Below are 17,046 nucleotides of genomic sequence, written 5' to 3' on the forward strand. Positions count from 1 at the left end.
TGCAGACACCAAGCAATGAGGACTTTTCCCCAATTCATTTTGTCCACATCTGCATGACATAAATGAAAATGATAACAATATGGGAATTCTGAAGGAAACAATTTAGGGAAAAATAAGCCTCCTCTATGGTGATTTGTTTCTCCTAGCAACAGGCAAGTGGACAGGTGCCCATGGACAGAGGGGGCCCAGAATCGGGTTGCTCACTGCTTTCACATGTAGGCTCCTATTGAGTGGAGGGGCATTTTAGATTAGTATCCCGGGCCTGGCCAAAGTCATCAGTGGCCCTACCCAGGACAGGACAACACAAAGTAGTACTAAGACACACACACAACGATGACAATCAGGCAACAACAAAATCAGGCAACAAAATCTTTTATTAATATTTTTGAAGAGCTCAATTTTTACTGTATCACAAGCATCATAATGGCCAAACAACAAAACTTGATTAAAAAATGGTAGACATAATTGATTATTTTAATTTTCCTCCAATATAAATAGTTAGGCCTACTCTTGCTCATCCCAAAAACGTGCCAAGGAATTCATTGTAGTATATTTTCCCAGACATGTCCTTGTCGAAGTAAGACGTGATATGGAAGAACTCCTCTTCTGACAGGTTTATATGGTAAAGTCTTAGAACCTGTGAAAAACAATGAATAAAATGAAATGTATCTAGTAGCTACCCAAGAATACAATATTTAAGTACTGATAATATCTACGATTGGATATTAAGGTAAGATCATATTACCCGTCTGAAGTTTTGAACAGAAATCTTCCTACTGCGGGCCTTGTCAAAGGCCAGAAAAGACTGCTTCAAGGATCTCCAAAACTGGTGTATAGTGCCATGTATTCTCAGCATGGCCTCCACACATTGGGTGCTTGGAGGTTCAGCACTCTGGCATGAAAAAAAAGGACCAAGATTATGTTATAAATTAAAAATCTACAGAAATGACACAATGTGTATATAAATCAGACAGACACAGACAAAAAATTGGAGAACTGTGGTCGGACGAGTTGGACAAATTGTCTAATGCCCCCTGCTGGTGAAAATGTGGAAGGCTGGGGCCCCACCAGGTAAGAGCACCTGACTTGGAACTACGGTAGAACCATTGAGAGTACGCAATGGGTACCAAACACACACTTGAACTACTGCTTCATGAAGTTACTCTCCTGATGAAGTGTGTTGTAATTTTTTTGTGTGTAAAATATAATGCAACCAAACAGATAAATGTAATGCACAACCATGTACAACTGATAACTTTACGACAGAAACTTGGGGGTGAGGGTGGGGCTGATATGGGATGTTCATGTGTAAAACTCTGAAGTGTAAAGAAATCCCGCACACTGTCCATTCCACCAACAAACTTTAATACAACATTTTGGTCTTCCAACTTTATTAAAGTTTATTGGTGAAATGGACAGTGTGCGGGATTTCTTTACACTTGAATGACTACCCCACTGGGATAGTATCCTACACACCTGTTCAGCTACAGAGGTGGGCAAAAGCGTCATTGTAAAATTCTGCAAGCAATGAAAATGGGTCAATAACAAAAAACGTAAATCTCATGTAGGAACTTAACTGAACTTACCGGCATCTTTGTAAGGTGAAGTATATTCCTCCTGAGCAGTCTGGGGACGGCGGGTTTATGTGACAGCACAAAGTGGCGTAGGAAGTCAGAGTAGCGGATCCGTTCGTCAGTATTTACGCCGTATTTTGCCATTAGCTGCTCAAATTCCAGTGGAGTCATCTGAATATGAACTTCCTTCAGGATACCTTGGCACAAGGAAACACCATTCACAATCATTCAGTGTCATCTGATGCAGAACAGTGATAGAGTGTTTTTTTTCTGTAGTTTAATCACAAAAGCTGTATATCCAGTATCCAGTGTGAAAACAAGTAAGGTAAAATCAAATCTTTATTGCCACGCAACATTGTTTGATGTTAGTTTTGGTAGCTCAGCACAGTCCATGGAAAAATGATGTGGGGGTGGGGGTGGAGGTGTTGAGATTCAGTGTACTATGTATATATATATATGCTATTGAGTTGTGTGTGTGTGTGTGTGTGTGTGTGTGTGTGTGTGTGTGTGTGTGTGTGTGTGTGTGTGTGTGTGTGTGTGTGTGTGTGTGTGTGTGTTGAGATATAGTATACCGTATATGCATGCTATTGAGTATTATACGTGAGTTAGCGGCAAGGGGGTAACCGATACCCTGCACTTAAATTACATGTACAATGTAAGTCGCTTTGGACACAGTGTAATGTAATGAGTGTGGCGTGCCGTGCTCCACCACACCTTGGAAGTCTCCAGCGTCTATCTCCCCGAGCCTGTAGGTGTCCCTCTGCCTGCACCGCTGCAAGATCACCTTCCAGCAGCTGTGGATGGAGGACGTCACCCTCATGCTCACCACAGGATCAGGATTCAGGGAGGACGCCGCTGACCTCGCCCCAGCTGAGTAGGGTCGCCTCGTCTGGTCACTGGACTCCCCCTCCCCTGCCTTCAGAAAGAAAAGTCAAAAGAAACTCCAACTCCCATTGTCATTGTGGCACAGCACAAAAGTGCACACTGCACACAACAAAATTGCATTTATGCCTCACCCATGCAAGGGGTCAGCCCCCAATCAGGGCGCCCAAAAGAGCACTGGCGCTAGTTAATTACTACCCCCACCACCCTGGCGGGTCAGGAGCCGAACCGGCAACCTTTGAGCTACAAGCCTGACGCCCTAACCGCTTACCCATGACTGATAGTGACTGATTGTCACCTTCAACCATTTATTCACCTGCCAGAACTACAGACATGGGTTTTATGACGCGTGTATCACACATTCAGTCAGTTCGATTCACTCACCTCAGCAGTCCTGACTGAGCAGGAGGATGTTTTTGGACGTCTGAGGATGTTTGTTTCTGAGACAGATGATAACAGTGGCCGCGGCGACACAGATGATAACAGTGGCGGCAGTGGCGGCGGTGGCGGCGATGATGTGGGGCCCTGTCTGTGTTGAATCACCTGGTCATCAAACACCTTCACATCTCCACTGAACCGCTTCAGGAACTCTCGTATCTCCAGGTTACCACCACCGTTGACTGGTAGAATGTTCCACAAGTTGTCAAACTACATTAGGTTCAGAAAAATTAAAATTGCAGTTAATCCCTTAGCGCAGAACCTATGTTATAACCTTACTGTCACCAAAATGATAATGGCTATCTCTTAAGCTGTTACTTAGGGCCCTCTGTAACATCATAGCAATGTTGTTATTATGTAGTTGAGTATTTTCAGCAAATAGTGAATCGGCCCGCCAGTGACCCCATCTGCACTAAGAGGCCACGACGCAAACTTGCAATACTCTTCTTTTGACCATTGTTACTCATACATGCCTTCAGCATACTGTACGTACCTGCTCGCTGGTGAGCCTCATGAAATGTCGTTTACAGATGTTCCTGAAGCTCTCCTTGGAGATCACATTTATTTGTGCATAATCACGGGCCACCATTTCTTTGGTGATCACATAAAGACGAGTAGACACAACATCTTTAATCCGTCCCATGATGGCGTTGAGTGGAAGGGGTTGGGCTTGACTGGGGAAATGGACCTTCTCGATTTTTTCCAGCCACTCCTCAGCTGTCTGCAGAGTGAAGGCAATAATAAATATTAGTATACACACAAACAGGGCTCTAAATTAACACCAGCCAACCGGGCCAAATGCAAGTGGTTGGCTGGTAGAAAAGACCAACTTACCAGCCACTTTGACCCATTAGTGAGTATGTGTTTGGCTAGTAAGGTTAATATCTAATAGCCATTTTGACTGGTGATGAACACAGTTAATTCATGAAAGAGCAAAATCTCTACAGCTTCTATTCTATCTCTTTGTCAAATATACTAAAATTCGAGTATCGACTAATTTTTGCCAAATGTAAATCACCTCTGTCTTGAATTGAAAGGTGTCAAGGAACTGCTTCCAGTTCACCATTCCCTCTTCCTGCAGTTGGCTGTTAAGCTTAATCAGCAAATGACTGAACTGACGGTCTGTCAACTTTAAGCAGAAGTGGTCCAAGACTCGTCGAAACTCCGGCGATGAGAGCAGACCCCTGTCCTCCTTGTCAAATGCTGAGAAGGCCTGTGACACACACTTACACTGTTAGATACGGACAATGATGGGTAACACTTTATAATAAGGGATGCAAAAAAAGCATTATCAAGACCAGTTAATAATTAACAAATGATGAACAAAACATTAACAAATGTTTGTGAATGAGTGGGAAATGTTCTGTTTATACTTTATGTTTATCAAACATTTACACATTGTAAAGGAATAAAATCTTGAACATAACATTTATAGATATTTTATAAAGCATTAATACAATTGTGTTCTTTATAAAAACATTTGTTAATGTTTTGTTCATCATTACTTAATTATTTACTAAGTCTTTACAATGCATTCCTTATTGTAAAGTGTTACCCAATTATGTAATTGGTCTGCATCGTTTCTTAATGAGATTGCTGGTGGGAATCAAGGCATGTATTGGCAGGCAGTGTCCGTCTATCTTACCTTGTGAAGAGTGTCAGTGGAGACGGTGACGATCTCTCTGACTCTCTGCAGGGCCCTGTCTGGACTGAGATCTTCAACAGCAGGCGGAGACTGAGATGTAGACCTGGTCATAGATCACTGAACACGTTTATATGCACATCAATAAACTGCTTATTATCATGTTATTGGAGTAACCACTTTATTCAAGTGCTTATATAAACTGAATAAACAGCAATCAGTTCATGAGAAATCTGATTCGCTCAGGTAGGTTTTTGGCTAATAGACTGATTTCTCAAGATATGTAAACACCATAATGAACAGGTTATGGACATTCTAGAATAATAAATAGCCAATCACAAGCTTTGAATTCCAGTTTAGTGTCACACACGACACTTGAGTGGAACACATGTAACCGACAGTCTTATTATCCAGTTTCTTAAATGCATGTAATAAACAATAAACAGTTTATTCCAATAACCCGTTTTGATTATTGTGATAATGTAAAAAACAGGCTCACCGTTAAGACCGGTTAGTAAATGGAAATGGAAATTCTGCACTTTGTCATTGGCTATACTACATTGTAATGCTGTTTTGAAGCCTGACAGGAATGCATTCACTGCCTTTTTAAAACATGACGTCACCAGAGACGATCTAAATTGGTTGATTCTGCGCTGGTGTTCGATGATTGACAGTTTGGCCACGCCTTTTTAGACCAGAAGTACTTAGTTGGTGACACATACCATCCCATTGTTCACGTCACCAGTGCGCTATCTTATTAGAATAGAGAATCTTTGACGTCACGCTTGTCTTCAGAGTGACAGTTGTCACTGTGTATTCTCTGTCAGGTGTCCGCTCTTCATACATCATAGATGTGAGGTGTTGCTGTTCCCATATGATTGGACATAAATGATGCAGAAGCTTGACTGTGTTTGACATTCAGTTTCTGATACCACCCATACCACCAGTGGCACGCAGTAATAGTGAATGAAAAGTGAAGTACCATAGTACTACACTACTATGACAGTGCACATGGTCTTTAGTAATGCACTACAACTTTGTAGGTCATTGCCATTCTGGTAACAGCAAATTTATAACGCTGTGTTTTCTAACAGGTGAACTACAATTTTGCGTATGTACTGTCTATATGTGCGTGAGGCTGACCTGAGGGCTTGTGAGACAGCACTACTGCAGCCGTGTGGAGGGGATGACATCTCTCTGGCAACCTGCTGCTCCGGCCCAAGCTCAGGTTCCCCCTGCGTAACGGGAGACTCTGACACGGGGTCCGGTCCCTTGGGTTTTATATTCAGCACGTCAAACAACTCTGATGCTGTCAGGAAGCCCTTTCCTTCTTTATCATATCTGAGAAAAGAAGCACAGACAGTTCAGAGGTCGCACATTTCCGCCACACTTAAATAACATAATATGAATGTGAAACATCTATTGCAGAACTGTGAAACAAGTGTCTATGGGCGGGAATCTTTGGGAATACCACCTTGTCCACAACTTTTCAAAGTCTTTGTTTGTGACTGGGAAAGGAAATTTGTAGAAATGTTGTCTCAAGCTTTTTTTCTGGACGATGCTCCCATCATCTTCAGAGAACTGGCAGAGGTCCTATCAAAAACAAACCACAAGAAATGTGTCTGCTTAGTTGTGGTTCAACTGTATCATTATGCAGGTCTACTGTATACTGTATATATGCACAGGTTATAGTAACAATTCAGAAACCAAGAAGCCTTTGAACAGAAGTGTCAACAGTAAAAGTAAAAGTTAACAAATTTGCTATTGTTTCCTTCCAAAACAAGTGACTCCTTCAAAACTACCGTCTTACGATCAGCTGATTCTGCGTTGGCTGTATCGAAATTGAGGGTTTTTTTTCCCAGTAATGACACCGTCTTATCTACCTCACTGGGTACAATGGAATAACTACTGTAAGAACTATGTAATAACATGTAGTAGTGTTGTATGAACACAGTGAATTTACTTCTACTTTTACTTTTGACACCTCTGTCTTGGAAATACACAAACCTTTGATATGGACGGCCAATGACGGCCTAAATCCATCGCCAGTTGCTCATGAATCTGTTCACAGGCTGGACCAAGTGAGTGGCAGGACCTGGAAGGAAGTCCCACACAGTCTTTAACCCCATATACACTACATCAGGGTACGGTCATATGCTTAACTATGTCCTTTTTGCCTTTTTTAAAATTTTGACAGGACAGTGGAGGAGAGACAGAAATTGAGTGAGGAGAGAGAGATGGGACTGTCAAATGAACTGGGCAGGAATCGAACCCGGGTCACCGGCGTAGTAACCCTGTGCCCTGCCGTTAGGCCATATCCAATAGCAGAGCCGCTTAACTGTTACTTTAAACAATATACTAATGCTGTATTTAAGTCGCGCGTGAGCCTTCAACTAATGTTGAGTGGGGTCTTGTGCGACACGCATTAACTCGCTATTTGGGCAGTCATGGGTGAGCGGTTAGGGCGTCAGACTTGCATCCCAGAGGTTGCCGGTTCGACTCCCGTCTCGCCAGGTTGGTGGGGGGAGTAATCAACCAGTGCTCTCCCCCATCCTCCTCCATGACTGAGGTACCCTGAGCATGGTACCGTCCCACCGCACTGCTCCCCATGGGGCGCCACTGAGGGCTGCCCCCTTGCACGGGTGAGGCATAAATGCAATTTCGTTGTGTGCAGTGTGCAGTGTTCACTTGTGTGCTGTGGTGTGCTGTGTCACAATGACAATGGGAGTTGGAGTTAAAAAAAAAATAATAATAATGCTTTCTGGTGATGCTAATGCTAATGCTTTCTCCTTGATACAAAGAAAAACAAATGCAGTGCTCTTCAAGTGTCTGTAACTTCTTTTTTTTTCAGGGGTTAATTGTGTGAAAAAAGTCAATGGAAAAAAACAAAACTACCATAGTACTGCACCACTATGATAGGGCCTTTAGGGCCTTTAGTAATACATTACGACTTGGTCATTCTAGCAAATATATAATGCTGTGTCTTCACAGGTTAATGTAAATTAACTGATGAAACATGATTCTATTATAATTATACTGTTGTGAACTTCATTTTCACCAGCCATAATGATGACTGACTACACGTGTACGTAAAATACTCACTTCTTGGCCTGTTCTTGATCCTGGTCCTCCTGATTGGCCCGATGCAGTGAGTCCAGGAACTCTAAACAGTTGAGTGTGGCATGACTTCCGAGGCCCATGAGGTTGAGAAGCCGCTGGTACTCCTTCTCCCTCATGGCAAACTGCAGACTGTCGAACAGCCGCCTGAAATCCCTCCAGTTGACCAGGCCATCACGGTCCCTATCCATCACACCGAAAGCCGTGCGAGCATCCTGGCAGCAGAGATATGGATTTAGAGACATCACTTTCTGTCTCCAAACCACACATGTGTGATTACATACATGGGCATACAGTAAGTTTGGAAATAACTAAAATCACAGTCAGCCACATATCAACAATAAGGCAAAATTCCAAAAGGAATAGAGGAATGAGTAGAGTAATAGAAGTCATAAATCCTGTCGCTACCCCGTGGATTTCTGTAATCCTCTCCTTCAGGTGTTTCAGGCATTCTTCAGCTGAGTTGAGGAAAGAGGGCCTTGCTTTCAAATTCTCTTTGATTTGTTCTGGATCGCAGCTTCTCTCCTTGGCAGCGTTCTCTGTACAGACAAATCAGTCAAGTCAAGTCAAAGTTTATTTATGAAGCACTTTTAATACAACAGAGATAGCTGACCAAAGTGCTGGACATGCAGATAAAAGGACTCGAGGACCCCTTAAAACACAAACACAGGTCATCCTATGTTAGATACTACAAACATGCACAGGCCAAAGTTGTATGCTTTTCATCTTCAGTATCTTCAGTATTGGAGAATGATGCGGCCCTAGCTTCATTTTATACAGTAATTAGGTATAGTTCTCCATACAGTATGTGTATTATTTGCACCGCCTCAGAATTTATATTCAAGCAAGTTTATCACAATGTGTGTGGAAGACATAATGATGATGACATAATGCACAGAACATGCTTACTTTCAAATTGAGACACAAAGTCGGACCATGATATCTGTCCATTGCGAAATCCAAGAGCTTCGGTCAGAGTGTCAAAATGTAGTTCATCCAGAATGATCATGGAGTCATCAAGGATCTGTCAGCATCACAGATGGATTATAATACAGGATGGGCTCTCAAACAAAGTGTATTGAAAAGTCAGAGTGGCATCATGGAAAAGCGTGTTATTTCACGCCAGTGCATTCAGCGTGTTGGTGCACCGACTTAGCAGGTTAACTTGTGCGCTACAATGTTTTGTCATGTGACCAGACTCACATGAATAGTTTTCCGAATTTCTGTTGCTTAACACGGAAATGCTAAGCTGCGCCCTGACCAAAATCATCCCTAGCCCTAACCTGTCAATAAATGAATGTTTCTGCCACTTGATCTTTGTCAACAACAGTGAAACAAGCAAGGAGAATGGGGAAATTGTGCCCAGACCAAAACCACCCCTAACCCTAACCTGTCACTGAGCGTTGTAGAACACAAGTTAACATGCTACGTCGTGGTGCACAGAACACTATTCAAGATGATGCCATGATGCATGATGCCATGTTACGAACAATCCATCCTTACAGTAGCAGAGGGTTACTAACACTCACCTTACTGAAACCCGCTAGAGTAAGGATTGATGGTGGGCTGCTCCAGGACTTCTTGAGACAGTCTTGTATGCTCATTCCACGACTGTCCAGGTCATCTCTAAACCTCTTCATGACCACGTCCAACAGAATCGCTTTCTTCTGTTTCGCCAGGTGTGCCTGAAAAGCACTTCCAGACCTGCAAGCAGTCAGCAAATTTTAGGCTAGCCTGTTTTTGGTCTATTGGTGATTAGATCAGCACATTTCCTTTGAGAGAAGTATATGAAATTATTTTTTCTTACTTTTGGTACAAGCTGACAGAGTCAGTGCTGATGCTGTCCTCCTCAGCGATGTTCTGGATGCCTAGACCCTTCAGGAACGGTTTGTACTTCACCCTATCACAGTCTGTAAATGGCGTGCAAAGTCTGCAGAAAGATGAGAACAAGGGAAACTCTTTCAGACATGGACTCTAAAAACAGTAGCCTACACTAGAGGCAACTACAAATACATGAGAAGGCCTCATGCCACAACTTGTGGGCTTTGCTTTCAATTTGTCCATGTAGGACTTGTCCTAGACAATAAAGACATTTCAATTTGGAGTGGCTTAGTCAGAGAAACCTTTTTCTTACTTTTTTACCGTGTGGAAACAAGTGGAAACTTACTTTTCAAAGTGATTGTCAGATACAGCTAAACCATATAGATGGATAACCCTTTTCAGGTCCCCCAGACTGACACTTCCATTTTGGGTAGAGTCAAGCTTTTGAAGAGCATCAACAACGTCTTCCAGCTGTTCAGATAGCCTGTCCTTCAAGATGGTCTCCACCTATGAGGAGGTAAAGCAGTCAGCAATAAGGAATAAACACCTCTTAAATAACCCAAATAGTTCATGATTCAGTCGTTTATGAGGTCATTTTTGCACTCCTCACTGTGGCCCACGTAGCCATAGTAACGGACGACATTGGGGCCTGATCCATTTCGGCAGTCGCGCTCTGACATCTTTGTCCAGTTATTTCCTGACAAAAAAATAAATAAAATACTGTGATTGTAGGCTGAATATGTAGAAATTATTCAGAGCACTTTTAGTTTGTTATCAAATCTTACATTGCAGTCTTATTTAATTGTTTGGCTTCCTCACATGGGCTCCTTGGATCACCACTAAGTGATCCATAGTATCTATGACTACTATTAACATTAATGGATTACCATTGGTGCTGACTTGGGATGACTTCGAAAGCACTTTATGAAATGGTTGTGCTGGACAAAGCCAGTGCAATCAGGATCTAGAAGATCAACAAGTCTTGTGAACTGCTTGTCTGTCAAGGGAAAACTGAGACCTTCAGCCACCGTCCACAGCTTGGTCAAAGGGAGTCCAGTTTTGTTCTGTGGAAAAAGTAGTTACTGTTAGCTAGAAAAAAGAGGTATCTCACAAACCAATTAAGTCTTTCTTGAGGTGCTGGCTTCTTGTGCATACAAATGTTAAAGAAAATAAAGAGGATGCAAAGAGAAATGATCAACATTATACAAGTATACTAACTTTCAGATGAACAGTACCCTGTTAAGCTGACAGTAACACACACTGCTCCATGTTTTAATTTTGAAGTGACGTTTCGGCCACCTCGCCTTAGAAGGCCAGATGGCCGAATCGTCACATCAAAATTAAAACATATAGTGTTACTGTCAGCTAAACAGGGTACAGTTCATCTGAAAGTTAGTATACCGGTACTTGTATAATGTTGATCAATCGTAGACTAATGCTATCACCTCATCGAAGATTTGAAAGGCCTGTTGTAGTACGGTGTAAATCTCTTGGACGTGATGTAGTTTCGGCAGAATTCTGTCAACCGTCGATAGGCCGGGTATTGGAGCACTTGGCATGCTGAGAGGATAAGACAAATATTCAAAATTCAAGATTCAAGATTAGATTTATTTGTCCCGCAGGAAATTTGTCTTGGACAATTACAAAGCTGCTGCAACATACAACACACAACACATAACAAATAACAAAAACAAACAACACAAAAACAAAACACAGCCATAACAAAAGAAAGGCTCAATAAATAGGCCTATTCAAAGTGCAGTACTGAAGTGCATAATGGCTGTATTCGGTAAATATACAGTGAAGAAGGGCATTTCAACAAGCCAAACGGTAGGTAGCTAGTGCTGAAGACTCGAGAGTGACCTGAGACAATTATGTCATCATGCCCCATAAACTCACTCTTACTGTACCTGCCAGATGGACATTGTTCTCCATCTTCAAACAAGGCCAGAAATTCTTTCCAAGGTATAGGTTCTCTCGTTTGTACTCCAAACCTGTCAAATATGGCATAATGTGGTTGTCAGTCACAAGCATGGCCCACAATCAATGCAGCCAATGTTTTGTGTTTTTCTTGAGTATGTTAATGTTGCTATACCTACTTATCAGTCCATGGAATAATCTCTCGTTCATTGGAAATATAAAACTACTGAGCACTGACTTTAGGTCTTCGGGGAAAATGACGCCACTTCCCGCACTGTCAAACGCACGGAGAGCTTTCTGGACAGAACTGTAGTTCACACGCATCTGTGGCACAAACACATAGTGATATTAGCTCAACACTGACACAAATGAGAAAGGCCTTTCTTGTGGTATTATAATATCTTACTTTTCTCAAAAATGTTGTGAGGAGTTCATCAAAGTTGTCTTCATTTTTGCCAGCATCACCCCAAGCACTTTTTACTCTTCTGTTTGTTTTTCTCGTCTTCATCAGATTACACATGTTCCAGTTCAAGACTGTAAAAATGCATGGCAATATGTGTGATGACATGAATGGCCATGCACTCTATGCTGTCAAATGACTGAGCTTTTACCAGCACTTTAATGCATTATCAATCCATAACAATATCATACCTTGATCAATACTGTTTGGTGGAATCTTGTGAGAATTTTCACAGTCAACACCAAGTCTCTTCAGAAAATCTTTGTAAAATACTGTGTCAGTATTGCTTGCACTGTAGTGGGTCCAAAGCCTGGGGAGAAAAACAATATTGAGAATCATCAGAGAAAATTCAATCAACTCTGTACATCTAGAGCAGGGATGGGCAACTGGAGGCCCGGGGGCCACATGTGGCCCGCCTCCTCACTCAGTGTGGCCCCTAGACTCACTCACTAAACCCAATTTAATAATGTGCCAGCATTGCCGTATTTTGCTCTGTCTTTAAAATGTAACATTTTTTCTTGTTTGCTGTTTATCAGGGACATCATGTTAAAATGCCATGGTTTAATAAAGATTCGGGTATAAAATGTACAAAAAAATGTATTTATCATTTTGTAGCTTTTCTCGTAGTTGAAGTGCGTGGTCATGTGGCCCTCTGATGGTGGCGATTAAAAGTGTTGGCCCTCTTTATCAAGAAAGTTGCCCATCCCTGTTCTAGGGACTATTATAAATTGTGTGTAAAAGCCAAACGTTGTGAGTAAAAGCCAAAGCAAATGCAACAAATATAAAGACAAAGAAAATACATGACAGAAACAATATCTCCGTGCAAGAATGTGGTCAAGACTGTGGTCAAGGCCTCTTCTATTTAGTCAGGTTACTTTACAGTTGAGCTTGTAAATCACTGCTGCGGGTGGCGATAGTGAGGGCGTGTGAGGACAAGTTCAAAAGACGACATCATAAACAATAGCTCAATACAGTGTTTGTTTAGGTGTCCATGGAGACTAAATGACAATAACTGGGTTTACAGCAGAGGCTGACAACACACAGTATTTATCTGTGGTCATGAGTTTGGATGCAAAACCTTGAGAATATGTCAAGAAATGGACTGTATTTCTAATTTAACAAAAAAAAGTCCACATTTTGCTGATTTGGCTGGAATTGTTGTACTTGATAGTACAACTTAAATGGCATTTTTGTATGCATAATGTTAGTTAAAAAATAATTTAAACAGATTTCAGAAATGTTACTTGGAGGGTTTTTTGTATCTGAACTCTTCATATTATTCATAAATCTTTCGTGAAGGGTTTTTCTCCAAATATTATCTATAATTACAGCACACATCACAGCCGAGAGTTTGTTGTCCACTGCCAGGAAGAATTACCTTCGGAAATCACGGTCACTGAGAGGAAAGCAGTAGGCCTGCAGAACTCTCCGGAACTCCTGCTGTTGCAGCTGACCGTCCAGGTTGTAGTCAAATAGACGGAAGGCTCGTGAAATGTTCTTTAAGTTGCTTCCAATCTATGACAACAGACATAACATACGGTACATTGCAAAGTCAGACAGAGCACTATACAACCAGTCTTATGTATATTCACAAATATAATGCAGGATAGGATAACTGCAATAAAAGTCTGCATGTTATTTTTATCATGTGTGAACAGAGTGTGTATGGACCTTTTCTTTCAGGTTGTGCTGTAGGTCGACAAAAGCCTGGTTTTGCAGATGCCCATGAGAATTAGGCACACTAAAGAAAAATAAAATAAAATATGTTGAAATAATATTAAACATATACATATACAGAACATAAAGGTCAAGATTAATGTTGTACCTTAGTTTATTTGATGGAAATGTGCAGTATTTTCTGAGGAACTCCATATAGGCCACGCTGCCATTGCCTCTCATTGGGACCTGCATCAAGGAAAAACAACAGTAGAGTAGAGTTCACTTTATTGACACCAAGGGGAAAATTAAGGCGTCTTATATTGTATATAAGAGTGACTAACTTCCCTTGATATAAGCGTGAGTCATCTAGAGTAATATGGATCATTTGAGTCCAAATAGAAACTGTCCACACCTTGGTTAGCAGCACATCAAACTGAGACTGAGTGAGGGGCACAAGAAAGTTCTTGATGACACGTCTGAATTCCATTTTGGTGACGGTGCCATTGCCCTCCTGGTCGAGGGCTTGAAATGCTGCCTTCAAGTCATCTTTCTTGTCCTCCACCTTCTGAGCCAGTAGTCTCTCGATATCTTCCAGTGTCAGGTTTTCATCTGCAGTAGACTGGACTGAACTGGCTATGGATACATGAGTAATTACAAGTTAGAATGTGTATCATTACACGCTCTCAGATAACTGCAATGGTCTTTGCCTGCCATGTTAGATACCTGTATGTTTATACTGCACTACAAAGGCAAAGTGCAGTAACTATGACAACATTGAAACGAAGAAAATGCCTTCAGAGTATTGGTATTATCTTGGATATTGTAGTTACTGCAACAATTGCCTCTCACCAGAACCAGCTCTCAGGCTGCCAGCCTTGCGATCCTTGCCTCTAGACAGAGAGGGCTGTGAGCTCCTGGTCCTGAGGGTCAGTCCCCTGGATATGGGGATCACTTCAGACATCTCAGCACGGTGGAGGGGGCCCACCAAATACATGATGACCACTTCCTGGTGTGAGCACATAAAAAGGAGAAAGCGCTACCATCTGTATTGCGTCACGTTAGATGACGCTATGACATTTTATTTTCTGAGACAAAATTATCTTTAAAAGACACAGAAAACGCTCCTAACGTAGGCTCCATCTGCAGATGGGGTTGCCAGCGGGCCTATTCACAATTTGCTGAAAATACTCAACTACATCATAACAACATTGCTATGACATTACTGAGATTGTCTAGGCTATAGCAACACTTCTTGCATAGGCCTACATAGCCTTGTCCAGGAGTCAACAATGTGTGACTAAGGGCACAGCCTCTCTGGAGATCCTCATGTTTAAATAGAATATTGTTTGGGATGAGTTGGTAAGCTACAAATTCTCATCCTTTGGGTAGCTCTGTGCCAAAAGGGTTGAGACCCCTGGGCTAGGCCTAGTTGTTGTTTAATCAAAATGCATGCTAATTATACATGAAAAGCCAATGCGCTTTTAGGCCTACACTGGGCACAATAAGGCTTTTCTGTCATCTCCACTATCATCAGTCACCAACAAGTTTCATCACCAACATCCTTCTGTGGCCTGTGACTCTATCCTGCAGCAAGGTTCAGATGTTACAGGACAACACTCCAAATCACAACTTTTTTGAGTGGAAAAAGTAACGTGCAACAGTGCTTACCTTTGCATGTGCCGAAAACGGCAGGCTATTTCCCCTCCAGATACATGAACTGCTCCTACTGGCGCGACGCTCATTGTAAATTGAAAGGTCGCTCAGAGGTTGTCATAGAGACAGCCAAGAGGCGTTCCGACCAGACAGAGCAGCGCAGAGAAGAAAAGGCAGTCCTACGGACCTTCTCCAAGTTGTATTTTTACTGGCCAATTATCTTATATTGCAGTGGAGAGTGTTACTATGTTAGGCTACAATGTAACGTGAAGGAATATATGCCAACAGTGCCGGTTTTTAGCATAGGCCGGCAAGGCGGTCGCCTAGAGCGCCATGTGAAGAAGGGGCGCCGAAATGGCGCTCTCCTATGCGTAATTTTGCGATATGAAGTTTTTTTATGAAGTCGCAATCAACAAAGAGTGGCGAAAGCGCTCCTCACGGCAAGGCGCCCCTCAGCCAATAGTAATATCTCTTCCAACTGTCTCTGGGAAGTCTGTGAACCAATAAACAGACAGTTCTGAGAAAGGGGGCGGGACGAGTGACAGCGTGCGGTCTATTTTGAATTTGGAGACTCACTCGAGAGACAGAGGGGGCAAGCGCAAACAGTAGTGCTGCTCTGCTGGATGGAGATTATTATGTTCTCATTAAACCACTCATTGCATGATGCAGGAGTTTCAGAGGGTGTTTTGGAACTATGTGATTTAATCAGCAACCGTTTGTGATTATGGAAAGCCTAATAGTTATGAGGTTACTATTTGGAATTAGAGAGAAAAAGAGCTTTGTTTTTTATCAGAGAAATCGCTAGTTAGCATGCTAACATTAGCCAAGTATGCCAAGCAATGAAATCCAGTAAAGTAGCTGTTAGTAGCCTACTCACTACTCACTAACACCCACCTGATATCATAATACTTGCTTAGGTTGACAAGCAATGTAAAGTAAGACTGGTGCAATGTTTAAAACAATTTTAGCTGCCATATCTCCTTCCATCCACATGAATTACCTGCTTGTTGTAAGCTTAAAAAAACATTAATTTCCAGACCAGAATGACATAGCCTACATTAATCATGTAACAGAACCATGCACAGCAGACAAGTGAGGCTATTTACTATATTTTGTATTATGAAATTCAATAGCGTGACAGCTCTTCTCCCTTTCTCTCACCCTGTCCCTCCAAACACATAGATAGCCCCCTTCTCATTCTCCTACTCACAAATGCACCACTATTTCCAGTCCAGAAATGAAATTGGTTTGGAAGACAGCACAAATGTGTAGCTTATTAAAATTGTTATGCTGCCATGCTTTGTGATGCTGTAGATAGTGTAGATCAATGCAGACCTCCTTGGTAGGCTTATTGTCTACACATGCATTTTACATGCAAATGTACTGTATCACTCTCCTGGCATTTCAATTTCACGTTACAATTCAAACACATTGATAACCTCCCTCTCATCTGGGGTTGGGGGCACCACCACCATCACATCCAACACACCACACAGTGAAGCTACTTTCATGCGACTCAATCTGATGTGTTGGTCGCCTGTCAAAAAGAACCACAAATCCATTTGATGAAAAACGGTTATTGTTCTTGATGCTATTTAGTTAAGCTTACTAAGGATATTAGTCTTGTGTTCTGTGAGGTATAAGAAAGATTTTTTTTTCTTTCAAAGGTGGGGGGGGGGCGCCAGAAATCAAACTCGCCTAGGGCACCAAATAAGCCAGAACCGGCCCTGTATGCCAAATCGCATTCCATAGGCATAGGCAACCAACTGCAGGGACCGCCGTTTTCTCGCGTAAATTTGGAACGTGGATGTAGTTGTTAGAATGAATGTCCATTCTAGTCCTGTGCGCGGAAAACGAGATTAAATTGATGAAATTAACTT

The 17,046-nt window shown here is 42.0% G+C and overlaps 1 protein-coding gene across 1 annotated transcript; it reads right to left on the reverse strand.

Annotated features, from left to right (window-relative positions):
• Positions 1-355: 355 nt before the first annotated feature.
• efcab6 (EF-hand calcium binding domain 6) lies at positions 356-15,244 on the reverse strand. Its single transcript, XM_063196367.1, has 30 exons — positions 15,182-15,244; positions 14,363-14,519; positions 13,926-14,146; positions 13,680-13,759; positions 13,526-13,595; positions 13,233-13,369; positions 12,046-12,164; positions 11,801-11,928; positions 11,570-11,718; positions 11,385-11,468; positions 10,920-11,034; positions 10,362-10,538; positions 10,085-10,171; positions 9,821-9,981; positions 9,461-9,583; positions 9,183-9,357; positions 8,563-8,677; positions 8,062-8,192; positions 7,639-7,868; positions 6,544-6,631; positions 6,011-6,129; positions 5,680-5,886; positions 4,540-4,642; positions 3,913-4,107; positions 3,388-3,615; positions 2,841-3,104; positions 2,289-2,490; positions 1,587-1,771; positions 746-892; positions 356-637 (listed from the first exon to the last, which is right to left on the reverse strand). Exons 2-30 carry the CDS (start codon positions 14,505-14,507, stop codon positions 515-517), a joined length of 4,308 nt encoding a protein of 1,435 aa, XP_063052437.1. The 5' UTR covers positions 14,508-14,519; positions 15,182-15,244; the 3' UTR covers positions 356-514.
• Positions 15,245-17,046: the final 1,802 nt, after the last annotated feature.

This window comes from Engraulis encrasicolus, chromosome 4 (assembly GCF_034702125.1).
Source record: "Engraulis encrasicolus isolate BLACKSEA-1 chromosome 4, IST_EnEncr_1.0, whole genome shotgun sequence".
Lineage (NCBI taxonomy): Eukaryota > Metazoa > Chordata > Actinopteri > Clupeiformes > Engraulidae > Engraulis > Engraulis encrasicolus.